General features: G+C 42.3%; 1 protein-coding gene across 1 annotated transcript in view; it reads right to left on the bottom strand.

Annotated features, from left to right (window-relative positions):
- The window catches only part of gxylt2 (glucoside xylosyltransferase 2), a 122,589-nt gene that overhangs the window by 7,761 nt on the left and 101,393 nt on the right, over nt 1-13,435 (bottom strand). The window contains exons 5-6 of the mRNA XM_060919255.1: nt 12,091-12,214; nt 419-591 (exon numbers count right to left, since the gene is read on the bottom strand). Coding sequence (XP_060775238.1) covers nt 419-591; nt 12,091-12,214 — 297 coding nt within the window. The remainder of the gene's footprint in view (nt 1-418; nt 592-12,090; nt 12,215-13,435) is intronic.

Here is a 13,435-nt window from a genome sequence, read left to right as displayed (position 1 = left end):
GTTCGACGACAAGCCAAACCTGGAGGTGGATGGGCTACAGCACCACAAGACCTGAGCTGGAATCTGAGGCTGCAGTGGGCACAGGCTCAGTGAAACCAGATGGCTTAAGACTGGAAAAAGATCAGGCGATCAAAGTCACTGATCTTACATCCTGATGTTGAACATTAACTGAAGCTTTTGACCTTTTATACATTGTACTGCTCCCACATGATTGGTTGACATTTTCCTCACTTCACACCCGACTGAGCCGATAATGTAATTATCAAGCTCATCAGGAGCTCAATTAGTTGCACTGGCACATGGGAGAGAGAGAGAGAGAGAAAAAAAAAACCCACTGATCAGGAAACTGACCTTTAGGGCTATCAAACCCATATACTTCTTTTTATATGAGCCCATGTAGAGAGATGAGATGACTCACATCACGTATAGAATCGTAGACCACTTTAAAAGCTGGCTGCTTGTCATCATGGTAAACGCCACGGTTGCCATGGAGAATAGACACACCCTCTTCCTCTGCTTCCTTGCAGTTGCTGCCATACATGCAGTGATCAGGTCTGTAGTTCCACTGGCACGGAAACGTATACAGGCATTCTGCAGAGGCACATGTACAGCAAATCTTTTAGATGCACACAAATGAAATAGTATGCATGCACACAGACCCTGGAAAGACAGCGGTCATGATATTTAGGTTTACTAAAAAAGTAATTTGCAAAAACCTGACTGACAAATTCCTGCGAAAAAAATGATGACTTCAATGGTACCTTAGCAAAAAAAAAACCCCAAAAACATTTAATATCCACTCAGATTGTCATGACAACTAACGATGCATTCAGTCAGTGTTGTTAAAAAGCCATACAATTTCTGCATTCCTCTCAGAAAACATGTACTATATACAGTAGTATACGATGTAAGGAACAACATGACGGACTGTGCAGCTTGTTATTTTACCGAAGAAACGGAAAGCAGTACTGAGACTAGAGTGCTTAAACCTAAAACTGCTTCTAGAAAATGATAGATGTCCCCGAGCCAAAAAAAATCACCGCAACAATTATGAGAATTACTTTATTTATATATATATATATATATATATATATATATATATATATATATATATATATATAAAAAACAACAACATTTTTTAATCTGCTTATTATTAGTCTCAGACTGAGTGGAGCGTCTGCTGTTCAAGTCCCAGTGTATGAGCTGTTCCTACAGAAACAACAACAACTTTAGGCCCCGGTCACACTGCCCGAACTTTGCTGGAGCGTTCCTGGAGCGGTGAAAAAAATTCACCACCGCTCGTAACCGTTCACCACCGTTTAACAAAAGTTGGCCCCCGTTAAAGCAACGCCGTATACGTTCGGCCACCGCTGATGTTTCTCGAGGGGCCCTCCTACCGCTCCGAAAGTTTTGAGCTGCACAAAATATTGCGAGCGGTGAGTAGGGGGCAATTTTCCGCCCCGGCAAAGTTCACCCCCGCTCCACCAACGCCCAGTCAAAGTTTGGCACCGCTAGACGCAAGTTCGTGGACGCTTGGGTCCGCTAGGCCAACGCAGAAATCTTGAACGCTGGACCACCGCTGCTTCGCCAGCGTTGCCCGGGCGGCGATTAAACGTTGCACAAACTTCGGTGGAGCGGTTGTAAGCGTTTTACGAGCGGACACGGGGTTGCTGGAACGGTGTCGGGCGTTGAAGCAGCTATCCATGGCGGCGATGAACTTTGGTTTGGCGTTGGTATAGAGGTGTCGGAGCGGGACCAGAATTTGGCTATAAATACGGGGAGAAATGGACCAGGAGCTCATTTGGAATCGAGCTGACGTTGAGTTCAGACCTCATCTATATCGAATTTGCTCAAAGTTACAGTAAAACTGTATCACCATGGATGCTGAGAGACTTGCTATGACTGGTGCTAAACCAACTTTATACCCCCGCCGAGCCAAAGCCCGCATGCGCAGAACGCCGCTATACCAACGCTCGCGTCACCGCTAAACCAACGCTAAAGCAACGCCGGCTTCAGCGGTGCACCGCTAAGCCAACGCCCGTGTTTTCAATTTTTTTCCCATTTTGTGCGCGGTGACGAGCGTTGTCGAAATTCGGCCCCCCCTCCCTACCGTTCAAGGAACGCTCCAGCAAAGTTCGGGCGGTGTGACCGGGGCCTTAGAAAGTGTACACATTAATATTAACCCAATATTATCATTCGTTACAGCTAGGACTGCCTGTACTATTACACGAAAATAACGCAGACCTTGTGACGAATTGGATTCGCACATTCAACTGCGGGCGGCACGGTGGTGTAGTGGTTAGCGCTGTCGCCTCACAGCAAGAAGGTCCTGGGTTCGAACCCCGGGTCCGGCGAGGGCCTTTCTGTGCGGAGTTTGCATGTTCTCCCCGTGTCCGCGTGGGTTTCCTCCGGGTGCTCCGGTTTCCCCCACAGTCCAAAGACATGCAGGTTAGGTTAACTGGTGACTCTAAATTGAGCGTAGGTGTGAATGTGAGTGTGAATGGTTGTCTGTGTCTATGTGTCAGCCCTGTGATGACCTGGCGACTTGTCCAGGGTGTACCCCGCCTTTCGCCCATAGTCAGCTGGGATAGGCTCCAGCTTGCCTGCGACCCTGTAGAAGGATAAAGCGGCTAGAGATAATGAGAGAGAGAGAGACATTCAACTGCACTGTGGTACAAGTGCTGTTATTCTAGTCACGTTCACTGGGTACGAGCAATCGTGCGCTCCGATTGGCTACTCTGCATACTACTAGGACATCAGCTCATATACCGCGAGTAGACAAAAACAAACCCCCCCCCCCAAAAAAGCGCAACAAAATATGGAAAGAAAGTATTTGACGGTAAGAACGCATTTTTTTTTTCAAGAATTATTACAAATGGGCAGCACGGTGGTGTAGTGGTTAGCGCTGTCTCCTCACAGCAAGAAGGTCCGAGTTCGAGCCCCGTGGCCGGCGAGGGCCTTTCTGTGCGGGGTTTGCATGTTCTCCCCGTCTCCGCGTGGGTTTCCTCCGGGTGCTCCGGTTTCCCCCACAGTCCAAAGACATGCAGGTTAGGTTAACTGGTGACTCTAAATTGACCGTAGGTGTGAATGTGAGTGTGAATGGTTGTCTGTGTCTATGTGTCAGCCCTGTGATGACCTGGCAACTTGTCCAGGGTGTACCCCGCTAGGGTTGGGCGGTATCCAAATTTTGATACCTTTAAACCGTCTCTGTGTTTTCCCGGGGTATACGGTATTACCGAGAAAAAAATATTTTGTTTCGGCCTACTGTGTAACGTGCGCCTATGCCTCAAATGTACTATTTAAAAGCAGCATAGCGAATTGTGTGCATTGTGGTATGGATTAAGCAGCAAAGCGAATTTTGTGCATTGATGAATGGATTAAGAGATATTTCAAAGCATCACGCAACTCTTCCTTCATCTTGAAAATAGCATTCAACTGTCGTTTACACATGTCTGCGTTGAAACGCATTTGCAGCACTATTTCACCTACTCCATCAAAAAAAGTACACGATGAGCAGGATCATACCCTTTCAAGCATGGGAAATAAAAAAAAGAAAAGAAAAAGAATCAACCAACACCCAAGTCCGTTTAGACTGCGTGATAAACCATATTCTTCAGCGCAAATGAGGCGAACCTAATTCAAATGCGCGGTAGCTGCACAAGGCAAAATCATATGGGCCCACGTCATGCCATGGCGGGGAAATTAATAATCAAATGGCCTTACCTCGCTTAAAACATTGTCTTGATCACATAACTCCTTACAATTATTCCACTTAAATCCATACGGTTTAACACACCCAACAAAGATAGCAAGCGCATTGCTAATTCCCACCAGAAACCTAACAGTTTACGCTACGATGTTTTCTTCCGTTTCTTCAGTAGATGACATTTCAAACGTTTATTACCCACATCCCAAATGTCATACGTTATATTATTTTACCTTGTTGTTACTCATGTAACCAACTCAAAACACAACTCATTGGAGAGATCTCGTGGAAGTGGAGTACCCCAGGCTATGGTCTGCCTTAGGGGACATATTAGATTTTTCGTTTGGTTTGAAACCAAAATACTGCCACACTGCCGATGTTGTATTTTTTTTTGCCACTAACTCGTTATCTTGACTTGCCATCTTTCAACCGCGGTCTCAGTCTCTTTTTTTTTTTTTTTTTAGATAGGACAGTATAGAGAGACAGGAAATGAGCGGGGGAGAGAGAGACGGGATCGGGAAATGACCTCAGGTCGGAATCGAACCCGGGTCCCTGGATTTATGGTACGGTGCCTTAGCCATCTGAGCCATGACACCCCCGGTCTCAGTCTCTTGCGAAGCTTTCTGTCAGACTCCAAAATGTCACGCAGGGTTGCCATGGTAACGACATAAACAACCCTGCACGCGATGAGAACTTCTTTAGGAAATTGATAGAATTAGTGAAAATACGATCACACAGTTATTCGGGATGATCTTCAATTTATTATTTTATATTATGACCTCATGTACTCCATATTTATTTAGATATTATATATTTTTTTTAAATGACGGTAATGAGACCGATACCGTTGGTACTTTTGGATACCTCGGGATACCTTCTTACCGTAATACCGCCCAACCCTATACCCCGCCTTTCGCCCGTAGTCAGCTGGGATAGGCTCCAGCTTGCCTGCGACCCTGTAGAACAGGATAAAGCGGCTACAGATAATGAGATGAGATTATTACAAGTATTATCGCATTTTTCACAAATTGCTAGTCGTTTCGACGGTTTGTTTACATTCTAAGCAGAAATGATTTCGTCAGATGTTTTGTACAAAGTTTTGATTTATCGAATTTGCAAAAAAAAAAAATGCTCCGTTTCTCAAAATCCAGTGAATGTGGATAAAATAAAACCGTTATTCCACTCAATCTCATTGTACACGGTTTATAGCCGACTCGGTGCTACGTGCCTCGTCAGCTATCAAGCTCATGTACGACTCGATTTCGTGGAATAACTTAATTATAGGAAAATAAATCAGTGATGGACTGGTATGGCATGACCTTTACAATGTGGAGTATTTTATTCCTCATATACCACAGCCATTTAGAAACCATAATTTATTTATTTAACAAATGACACAAAAAAGCCAAACTGCATGTAGGACCATGCAGAAACATCCCCTGCTCAAGCTGCTAGTTCCCCATCCGCTTTGCTCTCCTCTCATGCGCTCAAAAACAATTCAAACAACAGTTAGCAACGTCAGAAACCACCCCCCACCCCCAAGTGGCAAAAGATGGAGGACATCTTTTTCTTCAGACACACTCTATATTAAGTTAGCTAACGTTATGTTATGAATATTCATAGTTAGACCGTGTTGGAATATGATATCAGTTTGTAAACAATATATCTAGCCATAGAAAATTACTTTTTTTTTTTTAAACCATGTTATTTCAAATGAACACAGTCTGTCTACTACTGTACTTCTTCACTCAACACAGTGGATGGGCAGTGAAAACACGTTACAGAAAGAAGAAATAAGCTATCTGACGTTCTAATCAAAATTATAAATCAATTCGAGCTATAAACGGCTCATATGCCATTTTAAAGGAGAACTAAAAAGTCATTTTTAAACTTGCTTTATTTCTTTACTAACGTGTTATTCAATTACGTTTTCGGTTTTAGTAACCTTATATCGTGACTTGTATTGGCAACTAATTGTAATTAAATATGATACTTATCGGCCTATTCGGTTTTTAGCCATGTTGAATTTAGTTCGTTTGGTCCATGGCGGGCGTCGCTTATCCGCGCGATCTTCACGAGACTTGTGCGAGACTTCGAAACGTCAGCCAGGTGTCAGTGCCGCCATTTTGAAAACTGTTTTCCCAAAACAAAATATCGCACAAAAACGAGTTTAAATGATGATTACTGCCTACTTTTTACAAACTTTCCTGCTTGAAAGTTCCGGCTTGATTACGCCAGCATTCGAAAGAGGGCGCGTGTCTTTTGACGACGTTGGCAGATGTCGGTCACTTTGGTTTCCGCTGTACGTTTTACTTCTGTCCTACTACATCTCGCACAGGTCTCGACGAATCTGGTTTATGGCCGTTGCTTTGACATATGGACTGATATATTAGTGTTGTCAAGCGATTAAAATATTTAATCGCGATTAATGTCGCGACCGTCATAGTTAACTCGCGATTAATCGCAATTTAATCGCACATTTTTGTCACATGAAAAACCATTGTAATTCTCTTATCAGCATAAAGTGAATGGGCTTGCTCACCGTTCGAACTACGGGGGTACTCGGGGGATCCGAGATCCCCTGAAACAGACATGAGATCCCTTGAAAACATGATTTGGGAAATGTTGGGGGGTCTCTAAAATATTGGCAAAATGATGTTTATTGACATAGCAATCATGTGTAACGGGAAGCATTTGCATATCCGAAGTGAGCGTGCGATGGAGATCTGCGCTCTGAGACAAGCACAAGCACCCCCCATGGGAAAATAAAGGACACCCCCCCCCGAAAATATCGGCATAGTTCAAACACTGGTTGTACCAATGTTTTTTTTTATTGCAGAGCATAACACGTCTTGTCACAGCCACTGCAAAGTGGGGCTGGAGCCGCCGATGGGAAAACGAAACCTACCGTAAGCCGAGCACCGTGGCTCTTCGGGGGAGGGCAGAGGACTCTGGCTGTGCGGGGTGTGGCATCATGTCACAGAGCGTTAATCTCGCGATAAAAAAATTATCACCATTAAAATTGAGTCAAGTTAACGCGTTAATAACATGACATTTTTGACAGCACTAATATATATATATATATATATATATATATATATATATATATATATATATATATATATGAGTGATTCCACGCTTATGGGTACTGAAATGGGGACATGAACTTATTTTTAAAAATTCACCTAAAACCATTTCTTTTTTTTACCATCAGGTCACAAAGCATGTAATCTTTAATGAATGATGTGTTAAAAGATAACTTTAATTTTCTGAGATGTAATAAAAACATATTTATATGCCAAAGTCAGAACGTAACAGAAGTGTTGTGGACATATATATTCTCAATTTTAACAATGTAGAATTACTTTTTGAAACATAGGAAGGTGATGTTTTAGCAAATATAATTAATAAACATGTGTAGTAGAATAAACATACACATTCTTTCAATAAGATTAACATGGTATATAGCTAGATTGTAATTAATTTGTAACAGACGCGAGATGGACAATCGTAACAGAAGTAATGTAACAGACATCATTTTGGAACTCATAGGCTTGACTTTGGCATATAAATATGTTTTTATTACATCTCAGAAAATTAAAGTTATCTTTTAACATATCATTCATTAAAGATTACATGTTTTGTGACCTGATGGTAAAAAAAGAAATGGTTTTAGGTGAATAAGTTCATGTCCCCATTTCAGTACCCATAAGCGTGGAATCACTCATATATATATATATATATATATATATATATAAAAAACAACATAGCATATTTCAAAAATACTCAGAACTTGCCACAGCAGTGACAAAATAGCAATCAAAAATGCATTCCTATATTTAATAAAATGAGAAGTAGAATTTTGATAAAAAAATTTCCTTCAGTTCTCCTTTAATCTCTAATTCACTACAGTACAACACTTTTCATGAATATTTTAATTTTGAAATAATTTGAGTCTGCAACTCAGCACGAGGCAAAAATTGTTCTAAAATAAGTGCGAAGACTTAAATATGACTCCTTTAGCTGTTTGTTCAGGTCCAAATGAGCTTTTTTTACATTTTATTTTTATTTTTTTTCTTTTTAATTTTCATTTTATTTATTTATTTTTGTGTGTGTGTTTGTGTAGTTTGATGTTTGAGTGTTTTTTGTCCGCCGGTTGTGGTGTAGCTCCGGACCCAGTTTTGGGCGTTGGTTCCTTCCAGGCCTTGGTTCGCTGTGGGTGATGCCTGCGCTCCCAGCCGGGGACTGCAGTGAGCTCGCTGCTCATTTAACATTTGTGGTTGTCCAGCGCTCTGTGCTTTAACGCTTGGCATGATGTTCCGAGTGATGTTGCTCGGTGGCGTCGCGGCGGCTGTGCAGGCGGTTTGGGACACACCAGCGCTCTGCGTGGCGGACCTTCTGTGCTCACTTTGTGGATCCACGGCGTGGTGTTTGAGCGATGGGGCTGACGGCGTCACGGCGGCTGTGCTGGAGATGTGGGACTCGTTTTCATGCGCCTTTTGGTGGGACTGTGGCTGCTACACCACTGGAATTACATCCTGACTCCTACTTGGTGGACTTTTTATTTTTTATTATTTATTCATTTATTTTTCTTTGTCTATAATTGTAAAGCGTCCTTGGGTTTTTTGAAAGGCGCTATACAAGTTGAACTTATTATTTTTATTATTATTATTATTATTAAATGCTCTGTAATAGGAACCGCGGGGAGGTGTCCTGCAGGTGACCATCCTCATCCGGCAACCCCCGACCCAAGGCAGTAAACCAAGGGGAAACACTGACTTTCCTTCCTTTTTTTTTTTTGCACTCTCCTGGATGAACTCGCCATGCGATATCTTTCACTGCTTAATTAAACTGGTTTCATTAAAAGTCGCTGCTACTCTTGTACCCTCCTGAAACATTTTCATTACTTATAGTTCAACAGGTCTTTTTTACGACTGCTCGTTTCATGCATGAATTAATTCTAAAAATTCACCAATATGCTTCTCGCTTTAATTAGCATGCTTGCCAAAGGCAAGCACACTATTGTTCTTAAGTTTACTTATTCTGCCTTATTCCGACACGTTTTCTGGATCCACTACTCCTCCTAGGGCGTTCGAGATAGAGACACCGTTCCAACTCTGAGACGTCTGGCCCAAAGTGGTGTAGTGTGCTTGTATACAGCTTTTGGATCAACGTGCCTGTTCTCTTGTTCTTGTCGTTTTTCTTTGGTTTTTTTCCCCATAGAGAATGAATAGGGCTCATGAATCGAATCGTCCTACTCGGACACGCTCCATCGCAGACGCACCAAACCTCATGTGATACTTCAGGCCAACTCCCCCGACACATACATGCAATCGGTTCTGACCCGCACTCATATTTTTCCTTTCTTTTTGCTCATCCCTTTTTCCTCCATAGGCTTGCATTGATTTTTGGCCCCATTGAAAATGAATGGTGTTTCAGGAGAAAAACTTTCACTCTCCATCAGTTTTTTTAACCAAGTGACCAAACTTCAAGAAACTTCACTTGATGCCTCAGGCCAAGTCCCCGCACAGATCCATCCCCTCATCTGAAACCTGCACTCGTCTTTTCCTTGGTTTTCAAACATCTCTTTTTCCCTCCATAGGCTTCCATTGATTTTTGGCCCCATTCAAATGAATGGAGTTTTGCTCAGTAACACTTCACCACACATCCACCAAACTTCATATGGCACCTCAGGCCAAATCACCCATCGCACACAATATCGGCTCTGACCCGCACTCGTCTTTGTCTTGCCTTTCATCCGTCCATTTTTTCTCCATTTTGCCGCTAATCAGTGGAAGCTTGACTGAGTCATTCCTCCCTTCCCCCATAGGTGATGATGCATTTGGCGAGGATCTGCTCATTTGAGACTTTCACAGCAAATCAACTTCAACTCAATGGCCACTTTATTAGGAATACTTACACGCACACATGATAGCAATTAGCATATAAGCATTCACGAGTTACCATGCTAGCTGTTAGCATGTTACCCATTACGATATCATGCCTGCTGTTAGCTCGCGAGTTGTTAGCATGTTCACCATTAACATGTTATCATGAGAGCTGTTAACATGTTAGGATTAGCATGGTAGCATGCAGAGTTCGCATGTTTGCTGTTAGCGAGTTCGCCTGAGCATGTCACCATGCTAACTGTTAGCATGTCAGCTGTTAGCATGTCACCCTCAGCGTGTTAGCACGCTAAAAGTTAACATACTAGCCATTAGCATGTTAGCCTGTTAGCTGTCAGCATATTAGCCTTAAAGTGTTAGAATTTTAACAAATAGCATGTTAGAATGCTAGCTGTTAGCATGTTATCTATTAGCATGTTAACATGCTAGCTTTTAGCATGTTAATATGTTGTTAGCATGTTGGCATTAGCATATTGGCATGCTAGCTTTTAGCATGCTAACATGATAGCTGTTCTGCTACAGCTCAGCAAGCACACTTTGCATTTTCTCTGCGGAAATGCAGCCTAGTTAAGGGTGTTCTCTTGTAGTGGGCACGCAAGCCACCAGGGGCGTGTTTAGCCTATTTTTGGGGGTGCTCAAGCACCCCCAAAAACGAGCTCAGCACCCTCAAAAACACTGCTTTTGGACGTAATTTTCAGAAATAAGTGCCCTTGCGCACTGCGCAATGAATGTGTGCGCGGGCGTGTGTGTGTTCTTGAATTCACCTGTTACGTGATAGTTCTATGAGCAGTAAAATCCCTCTCCTCCTTGCGTCCCCTCTGATTGGGTTGCCTGTCCACGCGAGTGCTTGCTACAACATGGTGTTTTTTTTAACTGGATTCCACGCCGATGAGGAACTCGAAGTAGCACCTGAGTATTACTGGCATCGCGAGATGTGAAGGTACGGACTGGAGTTACAATTGTTAAACACAGCACAATAATATGCATAATGCAATATTGATGTTCCCTGGTCTATGAACAGAATGATAAAAACGACATTTATCATCCATATCGAGATACTTTTGTGCAGAGCTGTACAGGTGCTACGGTGCTAGACCACCGTGTGTTAGTCAATTTTATTTAATGTAACATAGCGTTTACGTTTGCTTATCATTCTTATCATGCTTATCAACAAAAAATATAAACTAATGTAAACTAATGTAAAATCATAATAATACACACTATTATTACACAATACACAATAACACATTAATTAACAATTACCACTGTTCAAAGTGAATAGCTCCAACATTACAAATGCAGTAGTAGGTCTTGTTTAGTTAAAAATATAACGTAAATATTTGTGTCAGTGGTTGTAAATGTGTAGATATCATAGTTCATTGGGTCAGCTTCTGTTAAAACATTGCATAAGTCTAGTCTTGTCTTGTCTAGTCTAGTCTTCTTGTCTAGTTAAGTCTAGTCTAAATGCGGAATAAACGTGGAAACACTGTCGTTCAAGCCAGGTGCCTCTGTCAGCTCTGGGGGCTAAGCACCCCCAAAGATCAGATGCTAGAATCGCTCCTGCAAGCCACAAATTCCAACATGGTATTGGTATGTTCTGCTGCTGAAGCCAAACGTTGTTCTTGAGTACCGGTAACGCTACTGATCAGATATTGGTATTGGTTCAATACGAGATAACACTAATATTTTGGAACAAAGGTGGAGGTTTCAAACGGTCTGAATTACCTTTGGAGAGGAAAAGACGTGTCTTGATGTCTTAATAACACGGTAAGCCAAATACATAAACATGTGAACAGGTTAATGTATGAACACAAATCTCATGTCTTAAGGGATTAACGAACAAATACAGCAGCCAGAAAAAGAATTGGCAAAACGTCTAACACGGTTGGTTTTTTTTTTTGCAAGCATTGAAGTCTAGTCTCCCCGAGTTTAAAAAGCTTGTTTCACACATTCTTTTCACACATCTGAATGGCTGTTTTCAGTGCTGCTATTTTTGGCTATGCTCCATCTCACTGACAGATAAACACAAGCTGTGCCAAGTCTGCCTCACCGCCACGAGTCCTCATCCCCACACCTTGCTCGGAGTTTGTCATAGTCGCTTTAGAGTAGTCAAGTGTTTACATACTCGCACAGAGTCCTGAACAAACAGCTGAGGAGCTTTTCAAAAAGGTTCAAATCACGGGATGGGGGGGGGGGAGTCTGTTCTATTTGGGCAAACGTAATGATTTTCAGACAAAGGATGAAGATGAGAGAACCATCTGTGAATGTTTTTGTTTAGATTACTGGTCTATAAAAGATAGCCTATTGCGGCATCACAATAATAATAAGTACATTTCATATACACTATACAACCAAAAGTTTATGAACACTTGACCATCGTCCTCCGTTCCGGATTTAGGAACTGAAACCAACAGTTACACTTCATTTGTGACGCTAGTCAACAACAAAACCAACATGAAATTAACTCACAAAATGTACCTGGATTGTAGTGGAAAATAATGTTGAGGAGGTCCTGGTCCCCCCATGTGATGTGATTCTTGTATTTCTGGTAGAGCGGATGGAGCAAGTCCTCCCACGACAGGCCGTTAGCGATCATGCTGTTCTGGAATATCGAGAATGGCAGGTTATTTTCCTCAACGTTGAGTCTAGTAGCTGACTTTCAGACATCTGTTCACACACACAACATTTTTAATTCATGGCTCCCGCGGACTTGCTCAGGTTTGAAAAGGTCAAATTTGACCGGATTACAGAAGTCCTCCAATATCAGAGCACCCACATTGACCTGCGCTTCTGCACGCTTTAATTAGCGGCTGCTCTTCGAAATCTCCGAGTGATGCTCGATGAAGGGGTTCGTGAGGACGGCAATGTCATGGACAAGTAAAAGGACGAAAGCCGGGTGGTCAAGAAAAGCAAATTCCACTGGATGTGTGCAACATGTTTATATTGAAAAAAAAAACCCACCACCTCCAGCCATGACACTTGACTCTGGGCTGAAGGCACAAAAAAAAAAATAAATAAATAAACCCACTCATCTGAAACAGCATTCAAAAATTACACCAAGTTGAATGTAGAATATGTCTTGCTTCTTGTAGGACCCAAACTCGAGAGCCTATATAAACAATTTTACAGATACATGCATTATCCTTAAAGCTAGACGCCCTTTTGATTTCAGAAAATCGGTCATTGTGATAGATGCTTATTTCTGTAATATCTAAAAAACAACCTAGGCCATTCTGTGGCTGGGAAGTTATTTAATTTGAGGGGATTCCCTCGCAAATAATGTGCATGAAATCGCTCGCTTCGCACAGTCAAGCAGACAGAGGAAGTCCGTGTGCGCATGCGCTGGTTTACCTGCTTCTTTTTCTTCTTCTTTTGGGTTTTACGGCAGCGGGCACCCACAATGTTGCATCACTGCCATCTACAGGTTTACCTTGACCGTGCACTGACCGTTCCATCATTCTGTCGCTAAACGAACAGCTGATCACACCGAGGTGCTCGCTGAGCGCCGATATTTATTAGTTTGGTCCTGCGTTTCCTTTCCTTCGCAACATAACGTCTTTTCTCCTCGCTTTCCGTTACTGCATTCGCGTCCTCCATTTTCCCCTCCTGTTTCAGATTTGTATCCCACAATGCCTTGCGCAAATAGGGAAAGCCCACTGCATCATGCATGACGTAGTATCTTGAACTGGGTCATGGTGAAGCAGGAAAATATAGCGGAGAATTTAGGGCCACGTGGCCCTAAATTCATTAATTGTCCTATTTAAAAGAACAACCCTAATAAAACTGGAAGTCTGTGATTCGAATTCGGTAGCTTTCGGTCCAC

Source organism: Neoarius graeffei, chromosome 4, assembly GCF_027579695.1.
Source record: "Neoarius graeffei isolate fNeoGra1 chromosome 4, fNeoGra1.pri, whole genome shotgun sequence".
Taxonomy (NCBI): domain Eukaryota; kingdom Metazoa; phylum Chordata; class Actinopteri; order Siluriformes; family Ariidae; genus Neoarius; species Neoarius graeffei.
The sequence above is the reverse complement of the archived record's forward strand: the minus strand, read 5'-3'. Positions and strand labels throughout refer to the sequence as shown.